At 40.6% G+C, this 19,970-nt stretch overlaps 3 protein-coding genes across 5 annotated transcripts in view; 1 reads left to right on the top strand and 2 right to left on the bottom strand.

Moving 5' to 3' along the window:
• Positions 1–2,009, bottom strand: part of LOC108114388 (capon-like protein) — a 44,222-nt gene extending 42,213 nt beyond the window's left edge. For 2 of the 3 annotated variants that reach the window (XM_017225356.1, XM_017225353.1), the window contains exon 1: positions 1,752–2,009. The gene's annotated coding sequence lies outside the window, so the exon portion shown is untranslated. Of the gene's footprint in view, positions 1–1,138; positions 1,714–1,751 lie in introns of those variants that run through there. The other variant, XM_017225354.1, reaches the window with a different exon arrangement.
• A 3,243-nt stretch (positions 2,010–5,252) lies between these two features.
• On the top strand, positions 5,253–7,028 carry LOC108113905. Its single transcript, XM_017224612.1, has one exon. The coding sequence runs from the start codon at positions 5,253–5,255 to the stop codon at positions 7,026–7,028; it is 1,776 nt and encodes a 591-aa protein (XP_017080101.1).
• A 3,497-nt stretch (positions 7,029–10,525) lies between these two features.
• On the bottom strand, positions 10,526–11,952 carry LOC108113904 (odorant receptor 67a). Its single transcript, XM_017224611.1, has 4 exons — positions 11,102–11,952; positions 10,846–11,047; positions 10,635–10,790; positions 10,526–10,579 (listed from the first exon to the last, which is right to left on the bottom strand). Exons 1-4 carry the CDS (start codon positions 11,950–11,952, stop codon positions 10,526–10,528), a joined length of 1,263 nt encoding a protein of 420 aa, XP_017080100.1.
• Positions 11,953–19,970: the final 8,018 nt, after the last annotated feature.

The raw sequence follows: 19,970 nt of genomic DNA, 5'->3' as shown, positions 1-19,970 counted from the left end.
TTGTCGTTTGGATATATATATATATATATATATACACATATATTTATGAGGCAGACAACCCAGACATATCGCAGAGAACAAGAAGAAGAAGAAGAAGAAAGGACGGCTGGGCGATGCAAAAACTTTTGCCTGTGTATCTATAAGATACATTTTGTTCAAAGAGCGAACGAATGTGTGTATGTTTGTTGAGCGCCTATAAATAGCAGCGGGCGGCCACTCAGCCTGTTTCTGCTCAACTAAACCAACCCCTTCCCCGAACGCACCTCAACAGAATTTTTGGTCTAAACCGAAAAAAAAATGTAAAAAAAAAACCAAACACACAAACATAAATCTATTGGGCAAAACAGTGATTGCCAAATCAACTGGGGAAGGGAAGGGGGGTTAGCATTGATTTTTACTTTTCTTTTGGACGGGAAATCTCCCGAAACATTCATTCATTTGGGGGATCATTAGTTAAGCGTTTTAAGTCCCAAGATGCCATAAATATGAGATCTAGACTTTAGAGACTAACCTTGAATGTGAACTTTTCCACCGACTTTTCATACATAGTTCGTATATTAAACTGAAAGATATTAACGATCGAAGTGTGAGAGAGGGGAGAAGGCTGAATCGAGAATCGAAATGCTGGTGGGTCAGTTATCAGCAATTTTGTCATTGCCCTGAAATTTATCGTTTATTATGGGTCTGTCTCGCCGGTTTCCGTGTCAGTCTGCAATCGTGTGTATCTTGCAGATGCATTTCACCAGAATGCTGCGATGTAAACGGCAATCAAACAGTTCTCGCTTCCAAATCATATATATATCATATGTACTATATATATATATACATATATATTTGTGTTATTGTTGGGCAATAAATTATAAAAATAATAAACACGGCGATGGCCGTATTTCTCGTCTCATTTTGGCACACATTCAACTAATATCTCGCCAGATCCGCACTGCAATCCGAAGAAAAAGAGACCCAAAAATGTATCTAGAACGCGTCGCGTAATCAGTTTTTTAGCTGCGATCTGCAGAAATTCTTTTCTTCACTAAAAGTTTTTTGTTCTCAGAGTCTAAGCAAAAACTTTCCATTTCTATGTCCGCGTGGGTGGTTTGAATAGTTCTCGAATGTCATTGGGAAAGTGGGGACTCACCAGATTCGTTCTTAGCTTTTTCTTTCTTAACTTTTGGGTATATAGTTTCACAGTTATCACACACACACACACACATACACAACACCTACGGGTATTTAACAGGTCTCAGTTCGTCTTCGGTTCTTTTATTCTTTTTACTTAATCTCCAAGCGAACCCCTAGCTTGGTCGGAGGTGATTTCGAAAAATTAACTGCCAATTCTCGGAAGACGAGACTTTTCTACCTATCCAAAGCTCTCAGCTGAATGTTAATAAACACAGCGTTGTTTGAGTTTGGATTTGGTTTCGGTTCTTTTTTTTTGTCTGTTAGCGCCGACTTGTTGCTATGTTTGTCTGTGGAAGGTTTTTTCCTGTGTCTACCACGGGTATGAATATTAAATAACTCTTTTTTTTGTTTGCCAGTTCTGCTTTTTGCGGCTTTATTTGCAAATCACCGTTTATTTTCCTTTCCTTACTTTCGAAACGGAAATGCTTAGATTAGGATCGGGCAGAACTTCACTTTCGTCACGAACATAATAAATGCCAAGTGCAGAATTGATTGGGAATGTCGTAAAACCCGTTTTCGAGAATGCAGCACACGACAAATGTGAATATAAGAATACCAATATGTAGTACCTTATATGACTTTTGGTTGTTGTAGTGGGGGTGGATGGTTTGTTATGTTGCTGGATTTTAAATTTTAACGGAAAATGACTCGAATTACGTGCGTGTTGCAACGACGAAACCGATATACGACCGTTATGTATTTTTTTTATGTTTTGTTTTTGGGATATGCAACCGGTATTCAGAACTTTTTCGCTTTTCGAAGCGACGCCAGACGAACGATGACGTTGCGTATACGTATACGCCAGTGTCTGACCACAAAGAACGCCGAACAACAACTGCGGCAGCTCGACTCTGTTTCGTTTAGCAGAAAATCACTCTGGCGTTACAGGGTGCTTTTCTTGGTTCGGAAAACCAGTTTTCGTTTCGCTCTCTTAACCAAGCTCTCTTACGTTTATGTAGAGACGTTCGGAAATGTTCGCTCTCTGTGGCAACGAAAAGCGAAAGCCGTTGGCCAATCAAATCAACCCAAATACACGTGCTCGATGATGATTTTCCTTGGTGTGGGCCAAAAGGGGGGCTAGAAGGGGCCATCAACCAGCTTTCTGGCCAAGTTTCTCTGTTTTGGTTTTTGTGTGCGGCGAGAGGCTGGGACTCTCTCTTCAAGTCGCCAGAAGATGTGCCCACAGCCACAGGGTAAACATGGTCAAACATTGTCAAACATTGTCCAGTAAGAAAAGGGGTTTTTATTGAAAAACCTTGTTTGCCAAACATGGGGAAAAAGGCTAAAAATTAAGTTTCACCAATTTTACAAAATCTAATTACAATTTGTTTCAATTTCACATTTAAATTGCTTAACACATGTTAAGATTAAACTAAGCAGTAATTTTATAATATTTGCTAAGGAAACGAAATATATTGTATAAAAAACTATGTCGTTTACAGCCTCGTTACCCACTTTAGAGCAAGCTTATAGAACTATTTATATATATATATATAAATATATATTATATAAATTAACATAGTATAATATATTATGATATGACTCAACTTTTAAGAATGATTAAAGATTCCATATCCATGCTAATATCCCTCCCATAAATTAGCATTCTTAACATAGACGTTTATCAGCCATTCTTCAGAAGCCCCTCTAAATTGTCCGGAATCAAGGTTGACAACTAAATTCTCGGCATACCGAAAGTAACCAAAATGTATGGGCGGTTTTTGAGACAGCCACAACCTGAGCTTGTTGACAACTCAGTTCGCATATCTGCAAATATTCACGCATAATTCGTCCTTTTTCTTCAGCGGATCCTGCGTATGTATGCAAAAATGGTATTCATGGGAAATATGCAAAAGCATGAAGCCGCAATCATATGAAGGGCACAAGCTGGAGGAACCGCAAAAAGGATGACAAACAAGCGCAAACTCGAAAAGGCCTGGTTGTCAGGCAAACGACACGGAACGCAGACAAATGACGGCAGAATGCCCTCATACTCGTACTCCTTTCAGTTAGCCGCATTAGATGCCAGGATACGGATACGGGGATATGGAACGCGGTCAAGGATTCAAGCGCGACTTACAGAATTGGATGAGAAGAAGGAGGGGAGCTGGGGAAATGCATTCGAACTGGGCAAATATTTGCAGTATTTTAATTACTTTTTTGTCTAGAGTTTTTGCAACAGTGGCACAGGAATAGAGATTGGAAATTAAAAGCGGCAAAGGAACAAGTTCAAATGGCTGTCGCCATTTCCCTCTCCTTTCGGTTGGCCACTTTTTTAATTAAAAAAGCGCACAACTGAAAATGGCGCCCGCAAAATGGCGAACAATTTCACAGCTTAACATGGCCAACTTTTGCGAGCTGACAAACTTTAAATACTTCCGAGATACAGGTCCTTTAAAGCCCTGTTTGAAATGCGTTCAATCATGGCAACTTTTCCCCTTTGGCACTTAACACATTGTCGAAAAATCTTAAGCAACCCTACTTAGGCAATCCCATCAACAGGGATTCGGCTTCAGGTTTCAAGTGGTTGGGCCAAAAAAAGAAGAAGAAGAAAAGAACTTTTCCATTTTCCCGCCCACCTTAGGCAGAACTTTTCAAGGATGAACCATTGAGTCAGCAGCTTTAAAGTCGAATCAATTAATAACTTCTCCCCACAAGCACTCACCCCAACACACAGGTTTTCCCATTCGAGCGGCGCCTAAAAGCACGCTCATTATTTTCTGCATAAATTATATTACGATATGGAGGCGAAACCCATTTGACATAAAAATTTACTGCACATGTTGTGCGACGAGATGAACAGAGGGAAGCCAACTTGATAAGCTTCAGGATAAAACCAATAAATTTATTGTCGCTTAAGTCGGCAGTCGGACGGAGTCTGGGCTTGCCAGCTGCTTTTTGGGGCTCGTCGTCCTTTGTGTTAACGCTTCGTTAAGTCTGCGTTAATTTATGTGGGCGTGGCTGCCTCTAGGCCAGGAGCCAAATGACTTTGATAAACCAAATTGTCTTGTCTTCCCTTGGTTATTTTTGGGAAAACTTTGTGCAGCCGTTAAATCCGTCTCAGCCGGGGAAATCAATCAGCAAAGCAAATAAATACAATTAATGTTACATTAAGCATACGCCGTGTTGCACAGCCAGAGAAAAATACTGTCCTTACAGCCATAATTTATGCAACGCAACAATTTTTTGCAATTTTATGCATGTCAACGCTGAAGATGAGATGAAAATGGAAATGAAAATGAAAAAAGCCCGTCTCGACTTTATGCAAGAACACGAAATAAGAGCAGACGACAGAAATATGAATAAAAAAGGGAAAATCAAATATGCACTCGCGTGAAAATTAATGCGACACGCTCTGCAAGCAGCTCGCACTTGACTCATTCAGCATTTCTCGCACTCCTTTGGCCCATTTAACTTGCTTAATTGAAGGAGCAGCAAAGGGGCAAAATGAAAGAGAGCTAGGAAGCGGAAGTGGTAAAAACTTGTTGAAAACTTGATGAGCAGTTTAAAGTTATGGCTTGCGGTTTTTTGGCTCAAGTTAAAACAATACATAATTGAAGGCAAAGCAATTAGTATTTCTGCCCAAGCAGAAGTCTCAATGGATATCAATCTGCAAATGAAATATATATTTTGATTACAAATAAACCGAAAACTGAAAACCGAAACCGAGATAAAATCAATTTGCAAACAAGCTTAATGGAGTCAAAAGGATATTCAAGGTGTATGCAAATTTGACGAAAAACATTGAAAGCAATTTGCCCAGGCAATTAGAATCGTTTAAATATTCAACTCAAGACACAAATCATTCTGAAATATATATTCAACCGGAGATGGAAATAACTCTGCCATGCCATACTTCCAACCCCCATTTTACCTCAACTTATAATGGAGCCAGTTAAAGGACGCACATTTAAGTCGTAAAACTTAATGCTAATGACGCCCATTTTTTAATGCCCTGCAATCCGTAGACCATTAGCGAGCCCTCAAATCATTTGTAACCTCCGCTAATTAGCGTTTATTTGAGAGATAATGTGGGTATTAAATTGGGTTTTCTAACATTCCGCCTCGGTATGTGGCCGCTACTGGTTCCAGTTTTTCTGCTCTTCAACGAGACAAGTTGGCTAAATCCAATCCTGATCAGCATCTACAAGGATAAGCCGCACGAAACAGTTCTTCTGCTCAGACACAGCCAACAGAGTAATGCATCTGGCTTGGAAAGATTTCCCTGGCCGGTTTTTAATTTCAATGAACAGATGGACTTCTATGTGCGAGGCAGTTTCAACAACGAAGTGCTGGTCATGATCTGGCTAACAGGAAATTCGGACTTGGACTCTGACTTGTGGCAGGCACTCGACCGAAGTCTCTTGAATATGCGAAAGGTACGGGTATTACTATTGAGAAAATGGGAAAAAACCCCAACGGTTGACACTGCCAACACAGTCGAGCGTCTACGTTTCCTTCACGTCGCCGTAATTGGACAGGGAAATAGGATATATCGTCTGCAGCCCTATGCTCCAGAGAGATGGTTGGAAATAAATCCAAAGCATTCACCCATCTTTAGCAAAGTTCGAAACTACTACGGCAGATATATACTTACCCTGCCGGATCAATTTGCACCCCGTTCGATTGTCTATCGAAATCCGAAAACAGGAGAGCTTGAATTGACAGGTTACGTTTACAAGTTTCTTGTGGAATTCACTCAAAGGTACAACTTTACTTTTCGCTGGCAAAGACCAATCAAGGAAGGTGAGCGATTGAATCTGATTCTCCTTCGAAATATGACACTCAATGGAACCATTAACATGCCCATCAGCCTATGTGGCTTTGAATTGCCCACTGAATTTGGTGTGTTCTCGAATATATTTGATATGGAGAACTGGTACATCATGGTTCCCCGAGCCCAGGAAATACCCACAGCCGATGTTTATGTGGTGATGTGTAGTGGAAATTTCCTGATCGTTCTGCTGATATTCTACTGTATATTTACAATCCTGGATACTTGCTTTGGACCTTTGCTGCTCAAGAAACGTGTGGATTGGACGAACTTGGTTCTCAACGAACGCATGATATCAGGAATCATGGGACAGTCCTTCAATATGTGTGCCAGGCATACAATCAGCTCCAGGGTGACAAATGCCACTTTATTTCTACTTGGATTGGTTCTGAGTACCCTATATGCAGCACATCTGAAGACCTTACTTACCAAACGACCCACTTCGAGCCAGATTACCACTTTTGAGCAGCTCCGAGATTCACCTGTTAACGTTTTCTTCGAAGAAGCTGAACGATTTTACCTAAAGGAGTTCATGTGGCAGCGGCCAATTCGGGCCATTAAGGATCAGTTGCATTTTGCGGGAACCGGGGAATATTTTGCCTTAAGAAGTGGCTTAAACAGATCTAACGCTTTCTCAATTCTGACATCCGAATGGCAAATTGTGGCCAAGAGACAGGAGCTTTTCAAGCAACCGGTTTTCACTGTACGCCCTCAACTAAGGGTCATCAGTACAAGTGTCCTTCTGTCGCTGGTCATGCAATCGAACTCCATCTATGAACACCACATAAATGATCTTATCCGTCGGTCCCAAAGTGCCGGAATCGTGGAATATTGGAAGCAGCAAACTCTCCGAGAGATGATTACCATGGGCATGATCTCCCAAAAGGATCCTTTTCCGTACGTCACTTTCCGAGAGTTTAAGGTGAGCGATCTGCTCTGGATATGGATTCTATTAGCCATCTTCTTGACGTTGTCCTGCTTCATATTCCTTTGTGAGCTTTTGGTTAATTGGTTCATTAAGAAACCCCAATTAAGGACCTTCATTAAGTGGCTGACTCGTTTCAAATTATAATTCATTTTATCCAGGCGTTTGATTAATTATAAGTACATGACCTGGAACTAATTGCTTTATTGGATTTTAATGGCAACAAACTAATTAGTTTATTCGAAACACTGAAATGAGATATATATTATCAGCGGAATAAATTAAGCACTTAAAAATATTGTAAAACAAAAACAAATACAAAGTTTATGATGCAATCAATAAATGCGGGTAAAATCATCCAGATTAGAAAGACTAAAACTTTTCGTGACGGTTAAACAATCCAAACTCTACACTCATGACCCGCATTTTCCCAGACTAACTAACAATCTGCAGACCTTTCCTCACGTTGACATAAATCAAAGATTTCCCAGGGATTACTTTCAAAAAATGTCACTCCCAATGGCTGCGTTGTTGGCGTTGACGAGGCTTAAGCGTTTGCTTAGTTTTTGCTTTCGACAACCGCCCTCCGTCATTCAATCATCCGGGTTTTCGGTTACGGGAAGTACGCCCCCATAATTGACGTTTACGTCGGTTTATCTTTAAGGGAATATGCCCCAGTCCAGACGGGCGAACAAGCTTATTGGCGCATTATGTGAGCAGACAGGATGTTTATGGTAAAATCAATAATGCAAAGGCTTTAAGGATACAAGTTTTGGCATGGAAATTTACAAAATAATGTTACCACTTGCAGGGGCTAAAACAATCGAATTATTGATGCACTGCAAGCGGCGTAAAATTTTTAATTAAGCCGGACAACATTGTACGCCGTAAACTGATTTCATGCCAAACCATCCAGTAAACCCCATTCAGCAATGCCTGTGACTAGTTGGAAATTTTCCTGTAATGCAATATGCAAATTAGCGGCTAGTGGTCTCCGGACCACGCCCACCATACTACCGCCCCGGGGCCGTCCACTCCCCTAATTGAACCGCATTTCGGGGCTAATTGCAACAACGTCAACAGGGACAACAGTCGAATTTCGAAGTACGCAGATTTTGTTGCTATTCGCAACGTCCACTTTGGAATCAAGGGAAATCGAGGGACCGGCATTTGTGCATTTCATTTTCAAAGTGGGCACTGTCAAAAATCTCAACCAGGGGAAATACGAATCGGACATCCATTTACAGTTGCCATTGTGGGTTTTAAATTTTGGATTTTTAAAGTCTAATTTAGCTAACTAGCAACTACAGTGCGAACTATGTTTTGTAAATAAGTTAAGTTGTGAATATCAAATTGAATTTTTGAGTTAATAAGTTGATTTTGCACTAAAATTAAAGTTCAAAAACTGATTTAAAATCTGTTAGGCATGCGTGGTATATCCTTATATCCTCTTAACCAAAACATTACATTTCAATTAATTATGCTTGATGCTTGCGAAAGAGGAAAAAACAATTGTTAATTGTAATTATTTAAGCCACAAATTGGCCAGTGCGTTAAATTACTTCGGTTTCCATCCGACAATGTCCAGTGAAACGCATTAAAGTGTTAACCAAATCGATGTGGAACAGGCCACATGGCACACATTAATCGAACTCGACCTGTGGAATATTTTAAATAATTTAAATTGTGATGCAAGTGATTATCACAAGCAATTTAATTTCGGTAACAAAAAACATGTATTCTGCCATATTTATTTTTAAAGTTTGTTTCTTTCTTTCGTATTCCCTTTTTGTATTTTGTTTAAAAATTCAACATGAAATGTTGTCCAAAAAGTTCCTCGACATTGTTGCATCCGAGTGCGGCATCAGAATAAATGCTGAATGCTTTCTGCATGGCCAAAGTTGAATAGCTAAAGTTTTACTGAACAGCAGGTGGGCGTGGCAGGCGTTGATTTAGCATTCGTTTGCATTTGTTTATGCAAATCGCGACGGCATCAAAGAAAAAACTGTCAGGCGTCACAAAAATTGTATACGAGTACCAACATAAATTAATGCCAAATACTTTGTGTTTCCATTTAACTTTCAAGCTAATTAGTCGTGAATTTTAACGCGCACTGTCATTTGCATATATTTACAAAATATTTGAATATTTGGCTGTGAAAAGGTCCTGCGGTCGAAAAGGGAAAATTCGTTACATTCATTTGCATTTGTTCTAATTATGAGCTCAAGCAATTAGCTGGCTAAAAACTTTCCCGAGGCAGCTGAGCAACTAACAATAAACGGAAAATCAAAACAAGCTTAGTGCAGACACCTTTTTTAGGGGTTGGATAGGGGCAAGGGGGAATCCCTCAGAGAAACTGTCAAAAACTCAATCAGAAAACTTTCATCTAAGCCGGTTGGAAAAGTTGTTGCTTCTTCTGAGTGGGGTGGGTGGGATATTTGGGGTCGGTATTTTCCCATTATCCATCCCACCTGGGCTGGCATTGGCATTATTAACAAGTTTTCTATATGCAAATCAGCTACAGCAGAGAACTTTCAATGGAAGCAAAACAAAGCAAAGGAGTAGACAATGTTTACCCACCCAAGGCCATTGAGTTTTTGCTCCACCTCACCAGTTGGTTTTCCTTTCGGCTGGCAGTTTTCCATCAAAATGCGAAAGTAAGTGAAATTGATGAATGCTCTGGTGACAATGGAGTGCTTCGGTTGTCAGTTCGTCTAATAAATGGATGCGAGTTGGTTGGCGACCAGCACTGAGTTGGCGACATTTATCAAGCAACTTCAATTTAAAGCAGCAAAAAGATATTTCTTCATAAGTTCTTGCCCATAATCCCGAGACGAAGCTCATCTTTGTGACCTCTAAAGCTGGCCATTGATTTGTCAATGCCTGGTCTTAAGTCCTGGCTGCTCTTCCTGATCCATCCTCTTTGGCCATAAATCAATCCATGGAGAATTTTGAAAGCATTAAAAGCATTACAGGGAGCGCCATTTCGTGGTGGGTGTATTTCTAGCGTGCTGCTGTCGCTGTCATGTCTTTGTCATGTTGAACAAAAGCCGCCATAGCGGCAGAAGCATTACGTATACGCCCTGTGGCCCTGTAGCACAGATATAAGGACTCACACATGCAAAGCGACATTTCCAGGCAACCGAATGAATGCGAGAATGAATGACTGAACAAATGGTCGAGGGTTGGAGTGCATGGGAAACCTTAGGCCATCTTTTGTCTGCCTGCTTTTCCGCTTTTCCTTAGGCGGCTGTGTTCTTTTCACCAGCCATTTGATTGTTTTCCATGTATCTCCTTGATATCAGCTAGATGCACTGAAACAAGTTTAGAAGTACAAATTCTTTATCCTCTCTGCTTCTAGAAATATATACTTAGTTCGGACTAACTTTATTTCTTAATGAAAAGAAATCAAGAAATTTCTATATGCAAGTGGGCTAGCAGAAACCGCAACATTTTCTTACCCCCTTAATGGTATACATTTTTCCCACACTTCATCGGTTGTTTTCCCAACAATATCTAAGTATGGGTACTTTATTGACAAGCTAAATATTGAATATGACATTAAACAGGTTCTATTTTCGTCCTGAAATCCATGTAACAAGAATACATTTTTATACTAAGTACTTAATAACACCAAACAGCTTTTACTGATACATCGTTTGAATAGCGCAAAAGAACTTATATGACATGCCAAGAAACTGTTAAGAGATAGTAAAAACCAATTAAAAATCACGTTCAATCCTTAATACTCACGGTACTCATAGTCGCAATGGATAGATCCAAGACTATGGTAGCTTTTAGACACTCTGGCTTCTGGGCCCGCAAACATATAAATAATAACATTTTTCGACATTTCGTATCGAGTTGGATCCAATCCATATGGTAGGCAGCAGAGCTGACATCTGCACTCTAAAAAATAGCTTTATAGATCGGTAGAGGATAGGCAGGATCATACTTATCTTACCGCATCGATCACCATCTGGCTGAAGGAGCAGAGTAGATATATTTCCACCAACGCTGAGGATAGGAGCAGCACCTGTTTGAAAAAATACTCAGGGCTAAATTCGACGGTTAACTGAAAGCCCACTAGGCACACCAGAAGCGAAGAGGCCATAAAGTTTAACAGCAAAGGAACGCCAAAGACGTCGTTTACCACGTCGGTAAGCCTGAATAGAGTTCTGCCTTGGTATATGGATTGCTAAATAAATCCATTAACAAACCTGAGTATATCAATATGGTTGGCGACTAAGGACTGCAGCACCTGCATATCATGATAGGCTCCATTGGGTTCTGTATGATTTCGAACCTTATACTCCCTTAGAACCTTGGCCAATCTTTCGTAGTGCATGATAACCTGGAAAACCACCGCAAAGATCATAATATCACAGGAAATCGATCCGCATGTAGCCGTATAACCCGCAATCGACTGATGTAAGTAGGTCAGATAGAACTTCCAACCGCCGTGCCAATCCCAAGGCGCCAGCTCATAGAAAGGCAGATATTGCTTGGTATCTGGCGATCGAAGCACGTAGGTCTCAACTAGATATAAACTTATTGGGATAAGGAAATGAGCAAAACACATAATTGTAAGAAGACCGCCAAAGCCTTTTGTGAAAATGTTGCATCGTTTCAGGTAGGTCTTGACATCATACTCCTCTTGATCCTTTTCGCTCGATGACGGGAAGCAGGACTCCAACTGTCGAACCAAGATAGTCACCTTTTGTTTTCGAATCGAACCAGTAAATAACTTTAGCACGCCGACGAACACAAAAGACACGTAGCCCACTACAATGCAGCTCTCAAGGAAATTTTCATCATCTCGGAATAAGATCACCATAAAGGCTAACTCTGTGATGAAAGCTATCGCCATATTTATCATATTCAGCGTATAAAATACTTTAAACGCCAGACTGGGTTTCTTGACAGATTCATATGGCTCTATACCCACGATGTTGAAAAATAACACTGGTATACAAAGAAAATCATCGACAATATGATAACCTCTCTGAGGGTTTTCCCCGACATTAAACACTCGGTCGATAAGATTCTTTTTTAAGAAGTTTATATTCATTTCGGATTATAGTTGATAACACAATGAAACGCAAGCCGAAGAGCTTGGGTTTTTATAGGTCAAAGGTTGTGCAGAAACCGCAAGATTTCCAAGTCCATTAAACCAGTTACTTTCTTAATAATAAATATTTTGCTTACGCGTGCCTAGTTTATTGGCAACACAGAAACCGCAATTATTGGAAGACCAAAAGCCTAAGTTACGTATATAAAAAGCACGTGTTCTCTTCTCCCTTTAATATTTTATAATTTCTTGAACAGCTGCTACTTGTCGATTTTTCTCAGTGCACTGTGACAACGGAAGCGAGCTCGTGTCAGACATCCTTGAGGCTCTTTTGCTCATTTATATGCATTCGGTTCGGAGGACACAAAATCGTTAGATATTTGCTTAAGACTGTAACATTATCGTTTCCTATCCGTAAGGTCAGCAAATGTCGTTGGCTAAGATTGGATTGCACATGTGGCATACAACATGTACCACATGTACCACAGGAGGCATCAAGAACAGAACCGAAACAAGAGCTTAATTTCGGTTTCGTTGGCGGGCAAAACAAGTTTGACAGCTCTCGGGCAACTGGGCAACTGGCAACTGATAGATACAGATAAAGTAAGTTGAGGTTCTCGACTGCATCCCGAAGAAGTTCATTGCCATCATGATGGGAGAAGCAGCATCAGCAATGTAAGAGGGAAATCCGAGATATACATACATTCATAGGGGATACGATGGTGGAGCATTGAAAGTGAAGACGCAAATTGCTGTCACTATCAGCGGGCTTGAACTTGCTGAACAAGTTTTTGGTTCTATTCACTCGGATAAAAGTAAAACTTAAAAGTGCATAGATAGATAGATGCTGGTCCCACACAAAAAGATGAACACAGAACTTTTCAAATGCATAAATCGAATGCAGTCGTGCGAATTAAATAAAATGCCAGCTGCCATTATCCCATATCGTAGCCACATAAATTGATGGCTGATGCTGCATCGTCACAAATAAAACATTCATTGGATTGACATTTTAAAATGCTTTCCATGCACACACGGGCTGCCATAGAAACGGATTGAAGGCGAAATGAAAATGGGAATGGAAAAATCGAAAAAATGCTCGAAAATATGACAATGGAAAATGTATCTTTGCCATTTGAAATGGCATTGAGTGACCGCTAGCACGGCGATCTAGCGAATATAAAATTTATTTAAAACCATTGGTATACGCTTCCTGGTGGGGGATTATCAAATGTTAATTACCCAAATGATGTTTTCAATTCATTTGCGGAAGTGGTGAGCGGTACTGAATGTGGCAAATGATTTCACATCGTATATTGGCAGGAAAAATGTTTCCATTTATTACTTTTCAAATATTTATGCTGTTAGTTTGTCGAGGATTTATAATAGCTCGATCCTATTGGTACATTTTTACCCTATAGATTACGTTGGTTTCCAACTGCATTCGAATGGGACTGATTTAAATTTTATAACATCAATTTAGTTTAAGTTTTTCTGCCCTTCGCTTCCATGAGTGTATACAATTTTAATAGAGTCAATTATTTTCCAATTGCTGTGGTGGTATATTTTTTAATCAATATGTTTTCAAAAACATTAGCTTATTATTTCTTTGTTTTAGTTTTTGTTCAAAAATGCAGTTAAAAGTTAAAAGCCGCAAGGACACCTTAGAATATGAACATTCATAAGATATCCTTTTGATTAGATACCAAACCCTTTGACAATTTCCCACCACATTAAGCGCTTCATTACGCTCACATTCATCGTCCGACGTGACATTTCAATTGGCCTGAACTGAGGGGGGGGAGGTTCAAAAAGACTACATAAATCCTCGGTGCTTAAACCCAGTCAGATATCGTGGCTCCCTCACCTTAAATGCTTAACCCCCTGGAAACTACAATGCGCATTCATATTCGCACTCTACATTCACAGTCACATCCTTGCTCACATTCACTGGCAAAGTCGTAATGCATTGCACGTACGGAAACCTCGCCGTAAAATGACGGCGAACTAGGAGCGCTAAAAAGTGTAAGAAAATCAGCAACTAAATGGCGGGAAATTCGGTGGGCGAGGAGATCCTGGGTGACCTGGCACATTTCGCTACTTAAAGCCACAAAAGCCACACGCACACACTGAGAAGATGAGGCGACGTCTTTAGCACCGCCATTGTTGTTAATTTTGCAAGGCTGCCAGGCAACTTTGCGCCGGAAACGGAAACTAGGAGCACTTGGCTCGTCCCAGCTAATGTATCCGTATGTGTGCTTCTGTTTGTGTGTGTGTGTGTGTGTGTGTGCGAGGATGTGGGCACGTTGGTATGTGAGCATTTACAGTTGAGTTATGGGCGCACATAAATAAAATGTCAGCGACAAAATGGCTGCCAAAGTTTCTGCGGAAATTACCTGAACTACGTCGTTGACACAAAATTGAGCCAGCAGCACTTTGACATTTTATTTGGCTTTGTTTTGCGTATCGCAGATCACGTAATTCCCTGCACTTTTCAATTGAATTAAATGTGTTGCCTAAGCCACTGAGCAGGGTTTGATGAACCGCTAAGCTGCCTGGAATTTCACAATACCCATTCACCATGCCGTGGAGCTGACAACAACATGGTGTGAGCCCATTAGCCCTGTCAAAATCAGGTTAAAAAAGGTCCAAACAAAGGTCACAACCGCAGGCAAGCCAAAAAAAAGGGTTCACTCTCATTCGGAACTTATCTATAAAATATTTACATTTTATTGCAACTTTTCGAGTGTTTCTCTGGCTATATTTAAATTTTACATTAATCCCTTAAAGCTTTTTTTTTTGGTATTTTTTGAAAGGGTGAATATTTAACCCACCAACCCCAATTTGTATCACTTTCAGACCCTTTTTCTGGCGAAAGAAAATTGATTTCTGGCTTTTGTGTGCGGGAAATTTGTTTTTGATTTGAATAAAAATGCAAACGTCTAGACAGAGCCGCTGGTCTGGGGCAAATATTTATGCTAAAGGGTATTTTAAAGCGATGCCGCAGAAGCAGCTTTGAGCACTCAACCGAAATGTGCTCCTTCTGGACCATGTAATGCAATTGTTTGGCCTTTGTTTTACGCTGCACTGGCCAGGCCATAAAAAAGGGCAAAACGAAAAAAATATAAGGAAAACTGGGCAACATTCTTTGATATTTATTTGCTTTCTTTTTGCCCACTTTGCCATTTTCAATTTACGTTAACAATAATTCAGCAAAACGTTCAAATGGCGTGCAATAAATTCGCAACATCACGAAATAGGGGAATGGATGAAGGAATGGCACTACCAACGATTTACCCTCACATACAATATTTATACATAAAATGTAAACTGCAGTTTTACTTTATTTTATTTGCACTTTATTGCACATACAATGGCAATTTATGTTACGCCATTGCCAACTAGGACGTATAAAGTGTATATAAAATGTAGGTACGTAACTCCTGGGGTCATATGCTGGTCAGTGTAAAACAAATGCTGACAAGTGCAATTATCCCGGGCGGAGTGGGGTGGCAAGTTCTGCCCTCGTAATGAATGTAATGCCAGTAAATGGCAGTGTAAGTGCGGTATATACCACTCCGGAATCAGAGTGTGTTCAGCTTGCCAAATGGTCAGTGGTTTTCGGTGGCAGAAGCGGTTCGTCCGGAGGTGGTAAGAGGTTCTGATTCCAGTTAAGACCCACGCGACATTTTGGGTAACTGGCAGAGCTTTAAGATTAAAGTGCTCGACGCTGGCTGTTCTGTGTGTGGCTTTATGACAGTTTATTGCACTCAACCGATTTACTTGGATGACAGTTAAGAAGCGATAATACTGGAATCAATCAATGAATAAAAAAAAACGTGCAAAAAATAAGTACAATTTAAGAGGGCATCTTAAGGATAAATGAAACTGTCTAAAAGTATGCAATGAAAATAAACCTTCGCGGCTTACAGATAAAAAAAATATCATTACACACTTTCAGTCCTCTTTATAATTTCTATGGTACCCTTAGTTACTCTAAAAATCATATTTTATATAAAAACAAAAAGTTACTTTATCTCTGCCAAAAAGAGCATTACCATTATTCTTTTCACCTAAACCTCACAGGCACTTTAATGCCAACCTTGTCACCTGTCACTCCCAAAAGCCGAGACTTATCATCGCCCACTAGTTGCCTGGCAATACTTAAACGTTAGCATCCATAAAAGTTGGCTTCCGTTTTAGCGCCTGTCCTAAATGAATTTATGTCACCGGCACTTCATTTAAAGGCCCAAAACAAAAAGAAAACAAGGAAAAAGTAGAATAAACTCCTCAGTCACTCCCCAGTCTAATATTCCTACCGATGCAGGCCACAACCCGGCAAGTTTGCGTCTTGTGTCTGACATTAAATTAATTTGTTGCCTACAACTTTGCCAGCAGCAAATAGTGCCCATGGGTGGCCTTGCTCCATCTCAGTAGAGCTGTAGCTCCGGTTCAGGCTCCAGTTTCCAGGCTCCCGGAAAACTTGTTAAAGACGAAAATAACAAGAAAACTTTTAAATCATTCGACAGTGCCAATGTCGCAAAAGTTCGGCCCAAAAAAGGGAGCAGTCGGAAGAACAAAAACTAAAACGAATTCGGGAATGGGAAATGAGAATGGGAATGGATGGAATATAGAAACTTGAATGAAAGAAAGGCGTGTATGTTATGGGTGTTGTAACTGCTAGTCTAGGCATTACCCATAACATTCTAGAAGGCGTGTCAAGGTTGTGTGGGTAACGATATATACAGATATATGTTTATGTATATACACCCAGTCCAGCTGACAGAATTATGGCGGAAATACAACCAGCATACACAAACCGGGGGAATCATTCGACTACTAAATCTTTGCCTTAATAGTCAACGCTTGGGGAAATGTTTATTGCTGTTTGTACTTAGCCAGTAACCCAAATTGATAACAAAAATAAACTTTGCCAGCTGTCCTTGGGCAGTGTTGCATTTGACTGTACTCGGAAAGCATCTTTGGTGAATTATATTTGCTTGTGGTTATCTGGTAAGCCATCGGATTAGTAAAGTTTCTATTGATTCACTTAATTTGGCTTAGAAATCACTGATTTGTTTATTATTTTTATTTACTTTCAATTTAAAGTGTAATTTCTAGTCATATATTCCCAGTTTTTAAGTAATTACAAAATGGTTTGTGACTTTCATCATCAGCGTCACGCATCATTGACAAACTTGACCCAAAACAGAGGCACTATTTGTGTCACTGCCAGCATATGGCACGCTACTATCACATCTTTCTCAGTTTCACTTTGGGCTGCCACACATTTCTAAGCCATTAGCTGCAAGTCGACCAATTTGTTGATCGTTTGGCTGCGCTCTTCAACTTTTTTTTCATCTTGGTTTTTCTCACACTCTGCCGCACACACGCACCTATACCCACTCGCTTTTTCCATCCATTTTTCCGCCAGTTTTTCCTGTCCCGGGAACAACTTCATTAAAAGCTCGACACTGCAGCGGAGTAAACCAATTACAAGTTCGAAGGGGGTGCACACACAAAATGTGATTAGAGTGCAATGCCGGGGCGGAAACAGCAGCTGCTTCTCCAGCGGAAAGGCACTAGGAGCACCAGAGCAGGACCGAGACCAGAACCAACAGCAGGATGCAGCGGCGCCACTCATTGCAGACACATAAACAATTTTACGAGCAAAATTTTATAAGCAACAAACGAGGATGGAAGCTTGTTAAATGATTTAGGGGGCAGTCCACCAGTCCACGGGTCCAATGTCTATGCAATGTCCTAGCAGGGTCCAAGCATCTGCAATATGCTGCGACATGCACTTAAATCAATTTACTTCTGCCATTTGGTCGTGAGGAATCCCTTTTTCAACTGCACATGAAAGTTGGCCAAGGAAACCATTAAATCGTGCGCATCACCATGTCCTGTGCTCCTCTTGTCTTCCCTGCCTGGTGGGTAGTAAATTAAATTTTACCCATAATAGAGTACTAACATCATGGTGGCCGTAGTGAAAGCAGTGAAGAAGTTGCAGGAACTGGCCAAAGTTGTGCATATTTTTAGAGACATTCACCAAGACACTTTCCCTTCGGTTGTTCTCCCATATCCCTTATAGTTTCTTCGCCCGACTGAAACATTGTTGTCTTTGCCACGAACTACGAGTATATGCAGACTATAGTTCCTCCTTGCGGCAGCTTGTGGGGCATGCAGGCACATAGGTCTTTTGTTCTGCATGGCGGGTCATCGTGCAACAGCAGAAATTACCCAGCTTTCAGTAGCCATCTCCCTATCACCCTCTTATTTACTCTTTTGTTCCGATTCCCCCTGTATATCCTGCCGCTTCCTCTACCACTAGCTGTCATGTGTTTTTCCATTACCAACTGCAACACTTCCTGCGCCATTGTGGGATGACTTTTGTATGGCTCACATGACGACGCCTGTTTTCCGGCTCCTCTCTTTGTTTCCTCAGCCTCGAAGCTCTTCGTAACCGCATTTTCCTGCACATTTTACACATTTTCCCATGCACATTTAATTATGAAAGCAATTTTCATTTGCATGTTGGCCCAGTCACAGATTTCGGTCTTTCACACATGGAATAATTTCAAATTTAATATGATTTCAGGATTTCTTATTGTTCACTCTTAAATTTAAAAAATACAAAATAAAAATTTGAACAATTTGATAAGAGATATGTACCTTTGGAGTAAGGTAAACCTTTCTTGAAATTTTCTTTCACTGCACACATTCTGCTCTCTTATCCTTAATTTCCATAGAAAGCTGAATCGGGTGTTAATTTAATCAGCCGGATGCGTTTAGTCATTTAAGGACGATTAGTGTCATTGAACCTGTGTGAAAAGGAAGTGAAGTGTAAGGAACAGCAGAGTGGGTGGGTCTTTCGCACATCTGATTAATTACCGGTCCCGCGCATCTCATTGGACGCACATTACGCATACGCACTTGGCTGCAAGATTGATGACACGGGTCCAAACGGCACCGCCCCGCCCCCTTTTTGATTGATTGTGTTCCCGCAGCAGTTTGTCCTGTTACAGTATCCACCCGTCATCATCCATGCAAGTCGCACATCCTTCAGCTATTCATCAACAGCTGCCCTCCTAATCATGGCCAGAATGTTTTTATTCTCGTTCTCTCTCTCTCGGGGTTTTCTCTTTCATTGTTTTTTTAATTTGCCATTTTCCGCTGTTTGTCGGGCATCGCATATGTTTTTCTCGATTTTCCTTTTTTTCCTTTCACCAAATTCAGTTCACTTGGCTTTCCGGGCACGTCGCTCTAAACAATTGCGCTGCCTCGAAACATTTTTGGCATTTGCCGCAACTATTTGTGACAGCCTGACGCCTGTGGCTGTTTTAGCAAGCTAATGCACTTAAAGCTGACGAATTTCACGCTCAAAATGAGCTTTTTTAAGTACCCGACTCCTAATTAGCATGCAAACTTCAGCCAAAACTTGAGACGACAGAGAAAATAATGGATAATCCGCGACAGCAGTGTGCATGTTCTTGGTGTATATAGTATGTGTATTCCTGGCACGCGACGCCTTTCAAACTTGGCATTAAATTTCAAATTAAATTGCTGCCTGCAATGCGATACACGCACACAGGGACAGTGACGGAGACACAAGGACTGCCACAAGGATGCTGGCACAGGACATGTGTTAAAAATCAGCGTCGGCAGCATTCGTCCCCATCACGTATACGTCACGTATGTTGCCGTAACAGCAGCAACAAGAACTACACGCCAACTTGTCGATTGGATTTCAGCTTAAAGCTTAGAGTTAAAGCCGCACGCAACATGAAATTACGCATACGCCACGTGCTGCACATGTTGCGTTATAAAAATAAACTTGAAACATTCATTTGTGCACAGAGAAAAAAGAAAGAAAACGTAAAAGCTTCTTCGAGTATTATGAGTATTATTATATGAAAAAACACAACTTGAATGATTTTCTTTTCAAACTTTTTGAACATTTCGTTCCGGAATCTTGACTACGGCAGGTTTTGTTATCAACGTTTTCATGTGTAAAT

The sequence above is a fragment of the Drosophila eugracilis genome, unplaced genomic scaffold (assembly GCF_018153835.1).
Source record: "Drosophila eugracilis isolate 14026-0451.02 unplaced genomic scaffold, ASM1815383v1 contig_2154, whole genome shotgun sequence".
NCBI classification, from domain to species: domain Eukaryota; kingdom Metazoa; phylum Arthropoda; class Insecta; order Diptera; family Drosophilidae; genus Drosophila; species Drosophila eugracilis.
This window is presented reverse-complemented; position numbering and strand designations above follow the sequence as displayed.